We start from the raw sequence: 15840 nt of genomic DNA, 5'->3' as shown, positions 1-15840 counted from the left end.
AGACAAGAGGGGTTGCTATGATGATAAGCAACCTCCACTTCCAACCAAGAGGTTGTGAGTTCGAGTCTCCCTAAGAGCAAAGTGAGAAGTTCTTGGAGGGAAGGACGTCGGGTTTCTATTTGGAAAAAGCCTCTCTAGAGCAATGTGAGAAGTTCTTGGAGGGAAGGATGCCGGGGGTTTATTTGGAAACAGCCTACCGGGGGTCTATTTGGAAACAGCCTCTCTACCTCAGGGTAGGGGTAAGGTCTGCGTACACACTACCCTCCCCAGACCCCACTAAGTGAGATGAGTAAGGTCTGTGTACACACTACCCTCCCCAGATCCCACTAAGTAAGATTATACTCGATTGTTGTTGTATTGTTGTTGTTGCATAGGAAAATAACTGCAAGTGAGAGAGAAAAAGAGTGGAAAAAGAAGACCAATAAAACTGATCCCTTTCTGTTTTAAGATGAGGTCAGCTCCAGAACGTAACCGTCCTTATCAGCAGTCCTATTTTTGGATGTATTATTATTATGTGAAACCGAAATACAAAAAGCAAATAACAATATTTTCAGTCTCACGCCTTTCGCACCTACACACACACACACACCCCATTGATGAGTAGCAGTACTGAACAAAAGAATCAAAATCCTGACCCAGCTGTTACCCATAATATTACAGATTTCATTTTCAGAGTTTTTCTTTTGTTGCTTTTCTTTCTTCAGTGTAATAATTTTTCACAAAAAAAAAAAAAAACAGCCCCATAAAAGTGTACGGAACTGAATTTCACTCTGAAAAACCTTCTTCAATCATCATACACACCCACTTCTTCTTCTCCTTCTGAAAAAGGTACTAGTTTTTTTTGTTTTTGAGGGTTTTTATTTTGTTTTCAAGAACTGCATTTTTATCACTACATTCCCATTTTTTAGCTCATTTTTTGTTTATGAGATGTTGTTTACCTAAAAATTTTATGTTGTTTCTTAAAAACTCAATTATCATATTGTCATACCTATTTGGTTGAGAGAGTGAGTTTTGAAAAGAAAAAAAAAAAACATAAAGTGTACGGAACAGAATATCAATCTTCTTCAGTTCTTCTGAAAAAGGTAGCTCTTTTAAAGTTCTTTTTGATTTCCAAGAACTGCATTTTTATTACGACATTCCAGGTTTTAGCTCATTTTTTGTTTATGGGGTTGTGTTTTTATTTATTTATTGTTGCTTTTCTTGACTGTAAGTTTTAAAAAACAGCCCCATAAAAGTGTACGGAACTGAATATCACTCTTCTCCGTCTGAAAAAGGTAGTTTTTTTTTTTATTTACAAGAACTGCATATTTACATTCCTCTTTTTTAGCTAATTTTTGTTTATGGGTTTTCGTTTTTTTTGCTGTTTCTTTCAAAAACTTCATTTCCACATTGTCATGATTCCTATATGTTGTTAGCTCATTTTTTTGTTAACTGGGGTTTGTTGTATCTTGATCAGTTTCAATATTCTTCTTTTTTAAATTTGTGTGTTTTTTCTTGAATCTGTGAGTTTTCAAAAACACCCACAAATTAAGTGTACGGAACAGCTTCTTCTTCTTCTTTCTCTAAAGGTAGCTTTTTTTTGAGTTTTCTGATTTCCAAGAATTCCATTTTTATTACCTTTCTTAAAATTTTAGCTCATTTATCGTTCACGGTTGTGTCTTTTTTTTCTTGAGCCGAGGTTCTTTCGAAATAGTCCCTCTACTCTGCCCTCTGGGTAGGAGTAAGGTTTGCGTAGACTCTACCTCTCCGAACCCACTTGTGGGAACTCACTGGGTTGTGGTTGTTGTTGCTGTTGTTGTTGGGTGTCCTTTTTTGTTGATTTTATGTTCTTTTTTTTCCAAAAAAAAAAAAACTATTTGCATTGCCATTATTAGTTCTTAGCTCTTTTTTCGTTAAGTGGGGTTTTTGTTGTTTGGTTAGACATGTTGTTTAGACCTGTTTCATAGAACTATTCTTGTGTATACATCATACAAATGAGCTTGTTATGAATAAATCTCTGTGTTTATTTTTGAAATAAAGTGCTATTTTTGGCAATTTTCTATCAACTACAAGTACTTCACTTAAATTTGGAAGTAAAGATATTAAGATATGTTAAGGAAGAGTTCCATTTTAATAATTTTAAATCACACATAACGTGCAGATTCATAAATGTTGTCCTTTTTTTTCCTCTCTTTTTGTTTGGAACCCATTTGCTTGTTCTACCAGTTTTTGCTATTTTTAGTAAAATAAATGCGTGTGAGAAAGGTTTAAATATTTATGGCTTTTATTTTATAGGGAATAACATGCATATCATCAAAATGCTGTTCAGATCTTTCTTGAGCCCAATGCCTAGTTGTCTAATACTATAAAGTTATCAGCTTTTTTTATGGATAGTCTTTTGCTCCACAGTTTTAACACTCAGAGAACAAGCAGAGATTCCTCATTTTTCACTCTTGTCTTTTTGTGAACCTGTTCATTTTCGTGTAATAACTTTAGACCCTTTTCTTGCTTCATATGCAGTTCTTCTACCCAAAAATTATAATTTTAATAGGATAAAAGAATAATTAATCTCGAGATTAAATTTGAGATGAGTTTATCACATATTTGGTTGGGATAAAATTGCCGATATAACTTATAGTGGTATTTTTATCCATATGGGTGGGTAGAATAACAATTTCGAAATAACTAATCCCGTAATAATTAATCTTGGGATAACTTGTTTCCCAACCAAACAACCCCTTAGAGTTTTAGTGTTTGTACAAAGTATTATTATTCCCTTCTTCCAATTTATGTGATATTGTTTGAATCAACACGGAATTCAAGCAAAAAAATGAAAATTTTTGGTACTCAAACCAAATTAATTAGCTAATCTTAAGCTTTACAAGAAAATGAAGCACTATAATTTTTGGTGATGGATAAATATTATGGTTAACATGATGTTTAATTTCTTTAAGCCTTTTGTTTGTACTTTCCAGGTACTATAGAATACACTGATCTTGGATATTTATTTCTCTTCAATTCTTGACATCATTTCATAATATAAAAGAATATCCAATATGATTTGTTCTATTATGACAAGATAGATTTGAAGCTTATACAAGTTTTTACTTTACTATAGGTGCATTTAACTTGAATGTATTCACTCTAACTCAAGTTTCAACTGTCAAAAGGTATGTTAAATGAGTTTCTGTCTTGCCATTTTTGTATATGAAGAGATTTAGTTTTGTTTTCTCTGATTTATGTACCAGTTTAAGATTCTACGTAAATCATGTCCAAGCACATCAAAGTTGACAAGTTTATAGCAGCATCAATGACTTTGCTAAACAAAAATGAGTTAATGTGTATGTTTGTGTGTAGCTTTTTGTCATCCTATCATGCTGCACATTTGCTTTTATTTGTATGGTTTTGTTTCATCTTGTTTTTGGATCATTGCAGAGTGATTCTTTGAGAGTGATATCAGATATTGTCCTGAAGTAGCTCAAGAATGACAAACAAAGGTTCAAAATGGGAGGTTTGTGTAGTAATGATCATCCTTCTCTGCTTTACACAACAACAAGTCACAACTGGCAGCTATTTGGTCCATGATATGGAGTTACTAAAGGCTCTCCGAAATTCTCTTGTCCAGAAAAGGGATGTTATTCCCACTTGGTTTGATACGAAGACTACTCCTTGCAATTGGACTGGCATAAAGTGTGAAGGTGAACATGTTATCCGGATTGATTTTTCCTGTGGAGTTTCACCACTGAATGTACCATTTCCTGGAAACATTGGAAAATTCAGATCCCTTAAGCACTTAAACCTTAGCCATTGTGCCTTCACTGGTAATATATCTCCGGATGTTTGGACTCTTGAGAATTTGGAGATACTAGACTTGAGCGACAACAGGTTAACTGGCGAGCTGCCTCTTACTATATCTAACCTGAGAAACCTGAGGCATCTTGTGCTCGACGATAATGGTTTTTCAGGTAGCTTACCATCAACAATTGATGAACTAAAGGAGCTCAGGGAATTATCAGTTCATGCCAACTCATTTTCTGGAAATATTCCTGATGAGATTGGAAACATGGAGAAGTTGCAGTCTCTTGACCTCAGCTCAAATTTCTTCTCTGGTAGTCTACCTTCCAGTCTAGGTAACTTGATGGAGCTTCTATATATCGATACTCGTCAAAACAACTTGACTGGATTGATATTTCCAGAAATTGGAAACCTAAGGAAGCTTAGAATTCTTGATCTCTCATCAAACATGTTGACTGGACATATACCTGAAACAATTGGCCATCTGAAGCAGCTCGAGGTGCTTGATCTCCAAAACTGCAAATTCATTGGAAGTATTCCTGAAGAAATTTCTGCGTTGAGCAACTTGACATACTTGAACGTTGCACAGAACGAATTTGATGGAGAGCTTCCCTCAAGCTTTGGAAAGCTAGAAAATCTGGTTTACCTTATTGCTCCGAATGCTGGATTATCTGGAACGATTCCTTCGAAACTAGGGAACTGCAAGAGGCTCAAGATAATAAATTTGTCCTTCAACTCATTTTCTGGTGCATTACCTGATGGACTTTCTGGTTTGTATTCACTTAAATCGCTTGTACTTGATTCGAATCACTTATCAGGTCCACTGCCTATGTGGATTTCCAACTGGACTCAAGTGGAATCAATAATGGTGCCAAAGAATTTTCTAAGTGGACCTCTACCACCACTTAATCTGCCTTTGCTATCAGTTCTTGATGTCAGTGACAATAAGCTATCTGGTGAGTTGCCTTCAGAAATATGTCGTGCCAAGTCATTGACCATTCTGCAGTTGTCGGATAACAATTTCACTGGTGACATCCAAAGTACTTTCAAGAACTGTTCAAGACTCACGGATTTGGTGTTGTCTGGAAACAACCTCTCGGGCAAACTGCCTGCTTATCTAGGGGAACTTCAGCTCATTACTCTTGAACTATCGAAAAACCAGTTCTCTGGAAAGCTACCAAATGAACTATGGGAGTCGAAAACTTTAATGGGGATCTCACTCAGCAACAATATGCTAGAAGGTTCAATCCCAGCGAGCATTGCAAAAGCTTCAACCCTTCAGAGATTGCAACTTGATAATAATCTGTTTGAAGGAAGCATACCGCGTACCATTGGTAACTTGAAGAATTTGACCAATCTTTCTCTTCATGGTAATAAGTTAAGTGGAGGTATTCCAGTGGAGCTTTTTGAATGTAGAAAGTTAGTATCTTTAAACCTTGGTGCAAACAGTCTTTCAGGTGAAATTCCCAGATCAATATCTAAGTTGAAATTGCTAGACAATTTGGTACTGTCTGAGAATCAGTTTACTGGTCCTATACCTGAGGAGATTTGTGCTGGTTTCCAAAACATGCCTTTACCTGACTCTGAGTTCACTCAGCATTACGGCTTGCTTGATTTGTCCAACAATGAATTAGCAGGGTCCATCCCACGCTCAATTAAGGATTGCATAGTTGTGACGGAGCTACTTCTACAGGGAAATAAGCTCACTGGGAGCGTTCCTCGTGAAATTTCTCTGCTTGGTAATTTAACTTTGCTTGATCTATCTTTCAATTACTTTACAGGTCTAGTGTTCCCTCAATTGTTCTCAATGACAAGCCTACAAGGTCTCATCCTATCTCATAACCAGATAAGTGGATCTATTCCTGATAATCTTGACTCAATGATGCCTAGTTTAGTCAAGCTAGATCTTTCAAATAACTTGTTGAGTGGTCCATTGCCGCCTTCTGTATTTAGTGTCAAAAGTTTGACCTATTTGGATATCAGCATGAATTCTTTCTCGGGCTCGTTGTCTTTTGATGTTAGATCCTCTAGCTCTTTGTTGGTCCTGAATGCTAGCAACAACCAACTCTCCGGCGCCCTTGATGATTCCCTCTCTAATATGACTTCCCTTTCCATACTAGATCTCCATAGCAACTCAATTACGGGCAACTTGCCGCCATCACTTTCAGCTCTTTCTTCCCTCACATATATTGATTTATCCAGCAACAGTTTTCAAAAGTCCTTTCCTTGTAGTATTTGTGATCTAGAAGGCCTTGTTTTTACCAATTTCTCCGGCAACAAATTCACTGGCCTAGCACCTGATGCTTGCACTAAAGCTACAAAATGCATACCAAGTGAACCTGTTTTACCTTCCAGGGAAGAAAACTATGCACCTTCACCACTTCTAAGTCATGCATCTGTCTTGGCTCTCGCCTTTGGTGCATTGTTCGTTTCACTTGTGGTGCTCATCGGAGTTCTCAGATGGAGAATGCTGAGACAAGAAGCTGTAATTCTTGACAGAGGTAAAGGTAAACTAGGGAAGACAAGTGACCCCACATCTACTGATGAGCTTTTGATTAAGAAGCCAAAGGAGCCTTTGAGTATCAACATTGCAACGTTTGAGCAGTCTTTGTTACGGATCAACCCTACAGCTATTCTCTCAGCCACTGAGAATTTCAGCAAGAGTTACATCATTGGTGATGGTGGCTTTGGTACTGTATACAGAGCCAAACTCCCTGAAGGCCGGACTATCGCTGTCAAGAGGTTGAATGGAGGTCACGTGCATGGTGATCGCGAGTTCTTTGCTGAAATGGAAACAATCGGGAAAGTAAAGCATGAAAATCTGGTGCCATTGCTTGGCTACTGTATCTTTGCTGATGAGAGGTTCTTGATATACGAATACATGGAGAATGGAAGTCTTGATTTCTGGTTGAGAAACCAAGCAGATGCAGTAGAGGCGCTTGATTGGCCGACTCGTTTCAAGATCTGTCTAGGGTCAGCTCGCGGACTTGCATTTCTACACCATGGTTTTGTTCCACACATCATTCACAGAGACATCAAGTCAAGCAATATACTCTTGGACAGGAATTTTGAACCACGAGTATCGGACTTTGGCCTGGCTCGGATCATTAGTGCATGTGAGAGCCATGTTAGCACAATCCTTGCTGGCACATTCGGATACATTCCACCCGAGTATGGACAGACCATGATGGCTACAACCAAAGGTGACATATATAGCTTTGGAGTGGTGATGTTGGAATTGGTGACAGGAAGGGCACCGACAGGTCAGGCTGATGTTGAGGGAGGCAATCTTGTTGGCTGGGTGAGGTGGATGGTCACAAATGGCAGGGAGATTGAAACATTGGATCCATTTTTTGCTGGTTCAGGATTATGGAAGGATCAAATGCTGTGCGTTCTTTCCATTGCAAGGTTATGCACCAACGATGAGCCATGGAAGCGACCAACAATGCTTGAAGTAGTGAAGCTGTTGAAGGAGGCCAAAAGCAATGGTTCCTGTGGAGGGTGATTGAATCTCAACCACATTAACATGATTAGATTACAGGTTCAAGAAAGGGTAATGAATGGTCTAATTAATAGGATCAAGGTTCTTTATATTATGCAGCTATCTATTGTATAATGGAAACTAGTTTTATGAGTTCATAGAAGTCTGATGTAAGTTAGTAGAGATATATAGTGTTATGCTTAATCAAAAGTTGAAAAAAGACTCTGTTGTTCCCTTAAACTGAGATATAGAATTATATGTATGTGACTTGTATTTCATAAGCTTTCACAGGGGAGGAATTAGTTTTTCTTCATACAGTTATAGCCTCATGAAGTGTTTTTTTAAGGCTATACAAAAACACCCATCTATTCATCTATTAATGAGATGTTGAAAGGATAGTTTTGGATGGAGAAATGATAGAAAGGAGACTAACAACACTAACTTTTATAGTTAACATAAACTAAATAGTGCCCTTTTCTTTCCCTTTTAAGCAGACAAAGAATTGAAGCTATGATTTGAATTATGAATGAAAAATGACAATACTTGCAGCTTGTTTGGATAATCATTACACATCGACGTATCGTTTCATAATATACCATATTGTATTATCTTGTACTGTATCGTTTGATAAATATAATATTTAGATAGATGTATCGTTTGCCGTTATTTCATAATGTCACATACCACAATGTGAAAAATAAACTTACATTGTTACCATATATATATATGGTAGAATTATTATATGAAAAGGTAGGGTAAACGATAAAATAGGATTATTTAATAATAGTAAAGGGCAGGATGAGAGAAAAAGATAAGATAACGACGCAGCCACACCAAATTGGTCGTTAGCACTTTCCGTTGTTATGTAACGATGAATTTAGTGATACGATACAATAAAATTTAAGCAATAATCAAAACAAATATTATATTTAAAATAACAATACAACACGATACAATAGGTAACAACCATCCAAACAAGTTATTAGAAAAGTATGTGCAAGTAGAATTAGAAGTATACCAATCTCATTGACCTTACTTTCTTTTTTCACCATTTTGAATATTAAAAATGTCCCTTGAGATTTCACTCTTTGCCTACCAAGCCAAAGGATTGGAAAAGTTGGGAATATGAGTAGATTCGTTAGTACTATAAGAATCGTCGAATTTCTAGTCAAGCTTGCTAATGGAAATAAAGAATACAAAAATGCGATTATAGATCGCATTCCTCCTTTGCGAATTGCGATTATAACGATGCTGTGATTACATTCGCGTATTGCTAGTCGCTTCAGCAACTGCGAGTCAAGGCGCATTCACATATTGCAATTTATATATAAGTCACATTCAGTGATTGCATTTTATAAGTCGCATTCTTACATTGTGTTTACTGTGAAAATGATAACAACAATTAAATTTAATTATGAGGTTCTAAAAATACGTGATCTATTTTTATGCTAGTTGTAAAGCAATGGATGCTAAGTACAACATTAGGAATCAAGGTTATAGCTTAGAGATAGTATGATAATCGAATCAAACGATTGGAGATCGGGGTCTCGAGCTGTCGTTTATAAGGCCTCGGGGTCGAGCTGGATGGCCGACTTGGGGCAGTCGAGAAGGAGATAAAAATTTTGAGAGCTATGATGATGGCTTTTTATGATCAATGATAAGCAATAAATGAAGAACAATAAATAGAACACAATAAATAGAAGTAATAAATGAAGTAATGAAATCAAGAGAATGTGTTAGAGAGCAGAGAAAATGTTCTAGTGTATTTAGTATTGAGCAACAGATGTCTACAAAATGACAAGGATCCCCTTTATATATGAGAGGGAATCCCAATATAGTACAAGTGCATTAATTAAAAAGATATGGGCCGGCACAACCATTTAATGTCTTGATTCGCTTTTGGAGTAGTCCACTAGGCTTTATCAGCCCTATTTACGTGCCTTGGGAACTCCCCATCATAACCGCTGAGTTGTATTGCCTCGAGGTTGAGTACCGATAGCCCTTCGGTGGTCAGCCTCGACCATAGCCTCGAGCTCTCGAGATGTGCTCACGAGCCATCGTGACAACGGAAGATTGAACCCTCCGATTTCGTCGTATACAGATAGTCCCCGCATTTCTTAGAGTGGAATGATGAGAAACAACTTTGATACCTATCTCTTCGAACTTCCCGCGATAATGTCATACTTGTGACATAAGCCTTTGTAATAACTGAGGCGTCCCACTGACTCATCTTATCAGCGTCATTCAATGTACTGCCGATTCTCATTCTCTAAAGCAATAATATCGGCGCCGATTTAGTTTCCAAAAACGCATTGATTGCGCCTTCCGATACGTCTTTCAAAGGCATTGATGACGTTGTCGGTTACGCCGTCACCCTCTATAAATGGAGCCTCTTGGAACCAACTTTCCATTCAAGTTTCCTCCAATATCCTTTCACCCCTTTCTTCTCTTCACCCTTATCCATTGTTGTCCACCATGTTTGAGGCCCGCGACCTTAAGGTTATATGGCGGCGTTCTCATCAGCCATGCCATGACCTTTTTCCGGGGCTTTCCCTTGCCGAGAGAGATTACATTGTCTTGTCGTTGTCGTTGTTGTTGTTGTTGTTGTTGTTATTATTGTTGTTGTTGTTGTTGCTGTCGTCATTGGCTCGAGGCGATGAGATAGGGAGGCCGATTTCTTCCTACTCAGGAAGATATTTGGATTCTACACCGCTGCTCAGGAAGGTGTTCAGACTATACACCGCTGCTTACCTCCCTACTCCGGCCTGGTGTGGCACTTCATCCCTTTTGCTTTCTGTGGGGTGAAGTGGCACTACCGACTGCTAACTTGCACGACACAATGTTCCAAGAAGTGGACTCAAAGTGGTTGTGCAGGTAAGGCCGACGCTCGTCAAATCTTCTATCGGGTCGTGGTTTCCTCGGCCTGGTAAAAGCTTTTTCTCTTTGGCGGGCTATGACTTTTTCTTCATATTTTTTCTGCTTCTTCCGCAACACTTTCCTCGTCTTCATCTTCTCCCTTGAATATGCCATTCTGGAAGATTGAGATGGGCCCCGAGGAGATGGTGCTCGAAGACACCGCTGTCGAGGATGCACCTCCGAGAATAGACTAGGCTTTTATCACATATGTACCTATTTGCTTTTTTGTTTTTGTGTAAGTACCCCTCATGGGCTTTTGCAATCATATGTAAAGACCCTCCGTGGGCTTTTGTAATCATGTGCTTATAAATATAAAAATGTCTTTTTAATCTGTTTCTGATTTATGCTATATTTCCTTGTATCTTCGTTTGTGAAACATCTGAATGCGTGACTCCACCGATCGGTGCGAATGTCGAGCTCGAGTGCAAGTATTTCTCCGGCTCTTGACTGATTAACTCGATACCCTATGGAATCTTTTGTCGTCCCTTAGATCGAGCCTGGGTTGGATCGATAAACTTGGATCATCGGGACCCCTGACTTCGAGTTGAATAAGAGTAAGACTTCAAACTTTCGGGATGAAACTTAATTCTTTAAACCCCGCGATCCCTCTCGAGGGTGAGTTTTCTCGGGTGTCTGAAAGTAGAGATAGCTTGATCTGAAGATGAAAGATAGCCCTAAGGCTTTATCGGTAGTTTTTGAGCGGGAGTTGACTCGAGCTTAGGTAGTTCGAGGTCCGGAGAATCGGGTAGACGAACCGTACTCGCAATAGCTGAAATTCTCGAAGTAGGGGCCCACCACGAGGTTAAGCTTATATATGAGCGGCTCCTTTTAGAGCTTAATTTCTTCTTAAGAGAGGTCATCGAGATCGGGTACCATCTCATGACTTGCAATGATGGCAATGGCTTTCTGGAGCCTATCTTCTTTTGGTGGAGGTCCTCGAGATCGAGTACCATCTCAGAACTTGTGGTGATATTAATGGCTTCTTGGAGCTTATCTTCTTTTAGTGGAGGTCCTCGAGATCGGGTACCATCTCAGGAGGTTAAGCTTATATATGAGCGACTCCTTTTAGAGCTTAATTTCTTCTTAAGAGAGGTCCTCGAGATCGGGTACCATCTCGGGACTTGCAACGATGGAAATGACTTTCTGGAGCCTATCTTCTTTTGGTGGAGGTCCTCGAGATCGGATACCATCTCAGGACTTGTAGTGATATTAATGGCTTCTTGGAGCCTATCTTCTTTTTATGGAGGTCTTCGAGATCGGGTACCATCTCAGGACTTGTAATGATATTAATGGCTTTTTGGAGCCTATCTTCTTTTTGATGGAGGTCCTCGAGATCAGGTACCATCTCGAGGCTTGTAATGATATTAATGGCTTTTTGGAGCCTATTTTCTTTTTGATAAAGGTCCTCGAGATCGGGTACCATCTCGAGGCTTGGTCAATGCGGGGGTTTCCGACCCCAAAATGTCATATGGAGGCGTCGAGTGTATGACATGATTACAAAATGATCGAGGCAATCCCCCCGACACATTTTCCCAAAGTGATTAAAGTTTGGCCAGTATTTTTAATCGGCCATTAAGGAAGGCGGAGCGTCGCCGATTTTTCCATATATAGGGCCGTCTTCACCCTTTTGAAGATTCAGCCATTCCGAGTAGTTATCCTCTTTTCTTGCGTTAGTTCCTCCATCATTTTAGTATTGACGCTCTTGCTCAAATTCTTGTTCCAATTCTCTAGTTTTACCACAGTCATGATTGCTACATCAGGATCTGTTCGGCAAGGAGGAGAGAGTTCCGCCTCCGATTTTTGCCTTGTTGACGGAGCGCCGCTGATTCCAGGCGGGCCTGCCTCTGGGCATTTTGCTTTGAAAGGGAACTTTTCGTTAGAAAGGTCTCCCGATGCTCAGGGTCAATGGGAGCATACCTTGAAGTTTACTTCTTTGATAGGAGAGGAACACCTTGAGTTGGTAAGGAAAGACTATGGATAGGGTAAAAGGTAGTACTGCAAATACCTTTCCCGGAAGAGAGCATCACGGACCGTGCCGAGGGTTTTTTGAATGTGTACACATATCCTTTTACACTGGCCCCCCTTGATAGGGTTGTGCTTGACTTCTGTCGAAAGTATCAGGTTACCTTGGTGCAGATTCACCCGTCATTTTGGTGGATAGTACTGATGATGAGGTTCTTTACGGAGAAGGCAGGGCTTGAATTCACGCTCAGTCATCTTATCAGGCTGTACCGGCCTTTTCACCATCGAGTTCTGCTAACCTTACGATGCCAGTCGACCATACCTTTCGTTGTTGATGATGAAGAAGAGGGAGATCGGGAGTGGATAGGCCCATTCGTCCGAGTACGGACTGTTGATATTATCCCCGTGGAGTTTATGCCATTCCCTAAGGAATGGAATTATACACGTAAGTGATACACTCATGCCTTCATAGTTTTTTAATTATGGTGAAGGTGTGTTCCGTAAATACACCTTCCTTTCCTCTTTTGCAGCAATTTCATGGATGTCGTGCGAGGTCCCTGATCTGCTGGATTGGGCTCGAGAGTTGGCGACCCACTCGACTTATGATGAGCGTAAGTGGCGAGCTTTGTTTAAGGGCAGGTGGGAAGCAAAACATCACGGCACGTGCTGTGCGATTTGTTCCCTCCCTTTTTATTTTGGAAAGACACTTTCTCTTTGTGCATACTAAACCTATTATTGTAGGCATCGGGGAGTCTTTTGAGGCGAGGTTGTGCCCTCTCAGAGAAGGAGAAGGATTGCCAGCTTCTGGGCTCAATAATGAGAACAATAAGCAAGAAATGCCTTTGCAGGGCAACGATACTCAAAGCAAGGTGAACCAAACTGGGGGCTCGGAGAGGAAGCATTGACTAAGCCTGATGCGCCCGTGATTTCTAGTATTAGAAAGGAGGTTTCTCCTCCGCTGCCATCTTCTTTTTCCGTCGAAGGTACTTCGAGGCATGAGGGTTATCTGTCGTCGATTCTTTTTCCCATCGAAGGTACTTCGAGGGATACTCGAAACCCAGGGTCGTATACACCGAGCGACCGTGTCCCGATCGGGGTCGGCTCTTTCGGGGCTAAGGGAGTTAGATTAGCAGATGTGCGCTTGACCTTCAAGGAAGCTCAGCGGCTTCACTCTACGGTGAGTTTTGGCATAGGCCTTTTGAGCTTCGCGCCTTCCCTTTCTTATTGCGTTTTCTTTTGCAGGCCTTTGACAAGCTTAAGTTCGAGCTGCTTCGCCATGAGGTCAAGCTGCGGAAAGCTTTGGATAGGGAGAAATACCTTAGGCTCCTTTGCGACGAAAGGGAAGTCGAGTTGTCACGCTTATGGTATGAGGTGAGTCAAAGCTTGAATTTTGAGAGCTGCCTGAAGGAGCAGGTAGTTTTTGTTCCGAGTGAGTGTGAGTTCCTTCTTCTAGCTACTGAGGCTAATGTTTTGTTTATTTCAGTTGTAGAAAAAGACGGAAGACCTAGAGTGCCTTCGGAACGAAGCTGGCCTAGCCAAATGCGAGTATGATGAGTTAAAGGCTTAGGCGGACGTTCAGGCTTCAGCAGGGAAGGGTGCTCTGGCTAAAGCCTCCGCCTTTGAGGTCCAACTTCGCTTAGCTCGTGATAATAGCTTGGTTCGAACATATATGATTACGAAGCTCGAGTCTAAGCTTTTGAAGATAAAAGCCGAGGTTATGGGTGCCTGGGCTGAAGCCGTAATGAGCCGAACTAAGGCTGACCAGAAAGTGGCAGTTTATTTGAAGGACGCTCCCGATGCTCAAGTTGAGTTGAGAAGGAATGTTGACCGCGAGGATAGGAGCAAGGAATATGCTCGGTGTAAGTCTCTAAGGAAAACCCTCGAGGAGATCCATGCTAAGGGATTTGACCTCTCGGAAGAGGTGAAGTAGACAGGGTGGACGAACGTGGTGCTAAGTTACTTCTGTCCGACGCCGAAGATAGCGAGGATGAGGCCGACGGGCCATAGTCCCCAAGGGGACGTAAATTTCATTTTCTGATTCTGTATATAGTACTTTCAAACTACGTTTGTAAATGGAGCTTGTATTTTCTTGCATATATGTATAAAAGGAAACCTCGTGGTTTTATTCCTCCTGCATTTCTTTTGCCTTGATTTTAGCCAGAAGAACTGGTCTTTGATTTGAAAAGAATCCTTAGATTCATAGTATGGCCCTGGGGCAAATTAGGTTAGCCCATAGGCTCTTACGCGCTCGGTCGATACGGCCTTTTAGTATAAGTCGGTGTTCGAGCTCTTTTACTTGTGCTCTTAGGCATGTTTAGTCAACTATTTTGGGTTCAATCTCCGAGGGTATCAATCGAGCTCATTCGACCCTCAAGTTTTTGAATTTCAAGCTGGCCCTTAGGCTCTTACGCATTGGGTCGGTACGACCTTTTGTGTGGGCTAGAGACAGTGGCTCTTACACTTTTGGGTCGATGCGACCTTTAATATGAGCTGACAACAGTGGATCTTACGCTTTTGGGTTGATGCAACCTTTAATGTGAGCTGGCATCAATGGTTCTTACGCTTTGGGTCGGTACGACCTCTAATATATGCTTTATTTTTCCCTCGTTAAGGATTTTTTGAGATTGTGTTTGCCTGACTCTTCGACGGTTTGATAAAAACGGCGATTATGAGTCGTTATATGGCGATGTTCGAGCACCTCGGGATGTTTGGCTTGGAGGCTGAGTATCTCGAAGCCTGTAATTTGGAGCTGACATGGTCGAAGCTCTTTTGCCTATGTCAAGGGTAGCCTGTTTAACCGTTTCTTTTCGAAGTATATTCGAAGTAATTGAAGGCCTGTGATTTTGTAGCAACGGTCGGGCATCCCCGAGTCGCGTTAGCTTGGCTGGTACAGCCTTGTGACTGTAGTCATTTGTGTTTGGCCGGAGCCTTTCAGTCCCGAGTGAAGTAGTTTCAGCGTCTATATTGAGGGTATGACTTTTAGGGGTCTTACAAGTTCAATATATAGCCTTAACTTTGAGATCGAGTTTATGCCTTTAGTAAGGTCTTATGAGTTTTACATGCCTTCGAGGTCTTATAGTTTTGGATACTTAGTACAAATATGGTTCATGCCTTGCTTGAGGTCTTATAGATATTGTCACTTGGTACAAGTACAACTCATGCCTTGCTTGATGTCTTACCGATATTGTTGTTGCCTTATACAGGTCTTACGAGACCGAGTCTGCCCGCTTGGGGTCTTATGGCCTCGGGTTTTTGATAAGTGGTGATTGGCGGCAGTCCCCGAGTCATCGAGGGTACCTTGGCTCGGGAGCTGTTACTTGTAAACTTGGTATTGCCTCACTGAGGGCTTACGATTTCGGAGTTTTTGACCCAGAGGTCAAGCGATTTTTGAGATCTTGACGCCAGTCCCCGAGTGTTCGGGACGCTTTCGACTTTGGAGCCATTTTGTGACTTTGATGTTGCTTCATTGAGGGATTATAAGTTTGGAACTCCTACCCGGAGGTCATTCAGGCTTTGAATTGTTGACGCCAGTCCCCGAATGTCGGGGACGTTTTTTGGCTTAGGAACCGTTTTATAAAAATGTTGAACTTCTTTGAAACGCGAAATGATTTGGAAAGTATTATTTGATTACTTGGCATAAGTATACATGTTTTTGCTGTTAAGGGCCAATTATTCTATGCGGGCACGACTCGTTCGACCGTTTGGCC

General features: G+C 40.6%; 1 protein-coding gene across 9 annotated transcripts; it reads left to right on the top strand.

Moving 5' to 3' along the window:
* Positions 1-537: 537 nt before the first annotated feature.
* Positions 538-7515, top strand: LOC107783352 (leucine-rich repeat receptor protein kinase MSP1-like). Of its 9 annotated transcripts, XM_075256852.1 has the most exons (4): positions 538-828; positions 1212-1274; positions 3098-3149; positions 3415-7515. In XM_075256852.1, exon 4 carries the CDS (start codon positions 3464-3466, stop codon positions 7277-7279), a length of 3816 nt encoding a protein of 1271 aa, XP_075112953.1. In that variant the 5' UTR covers positions 538-828; positions 1212-1274; positions 3098-3149; positions 3415-3463; the 3' UTR covers positions 7280-7515. The 9 variants fall into 9 exon arrangements, with proteins under 9 accessions (XP_075112953.1, XP_016459809.2, XP_075112957.1 ...); XM_016604323.2 differs by lacking the exon at positions 1212-1274; XM_075256856.1 differs by lacking the exon at positions 3098-3149.
* The last annotated feature ends 8325 nt before the right edge of the window (positions 7516-15840 follow it).

This window comes from Nicotiana tabacum, chromosome 7 (assembly GCF_000715075.1).
Source record: "Nicotiana tabacum cultivar K326 chromosome 7, ASM71507v2, whole genome shotgun sequence".
In the NCBI taxonomy this organism is placed as follows: Eukaryota; Viridiplantae; Streptophyta; class Magnoliopsida; order Solanales; family Solanaceae; genus Nicotiana; species Nicotiana tabacum.
The sequence above is the reverse complement of the archived record's forward strand: the minus strand, read 5'-3'. Positions and strand labels throughout refer to the sequence as shown.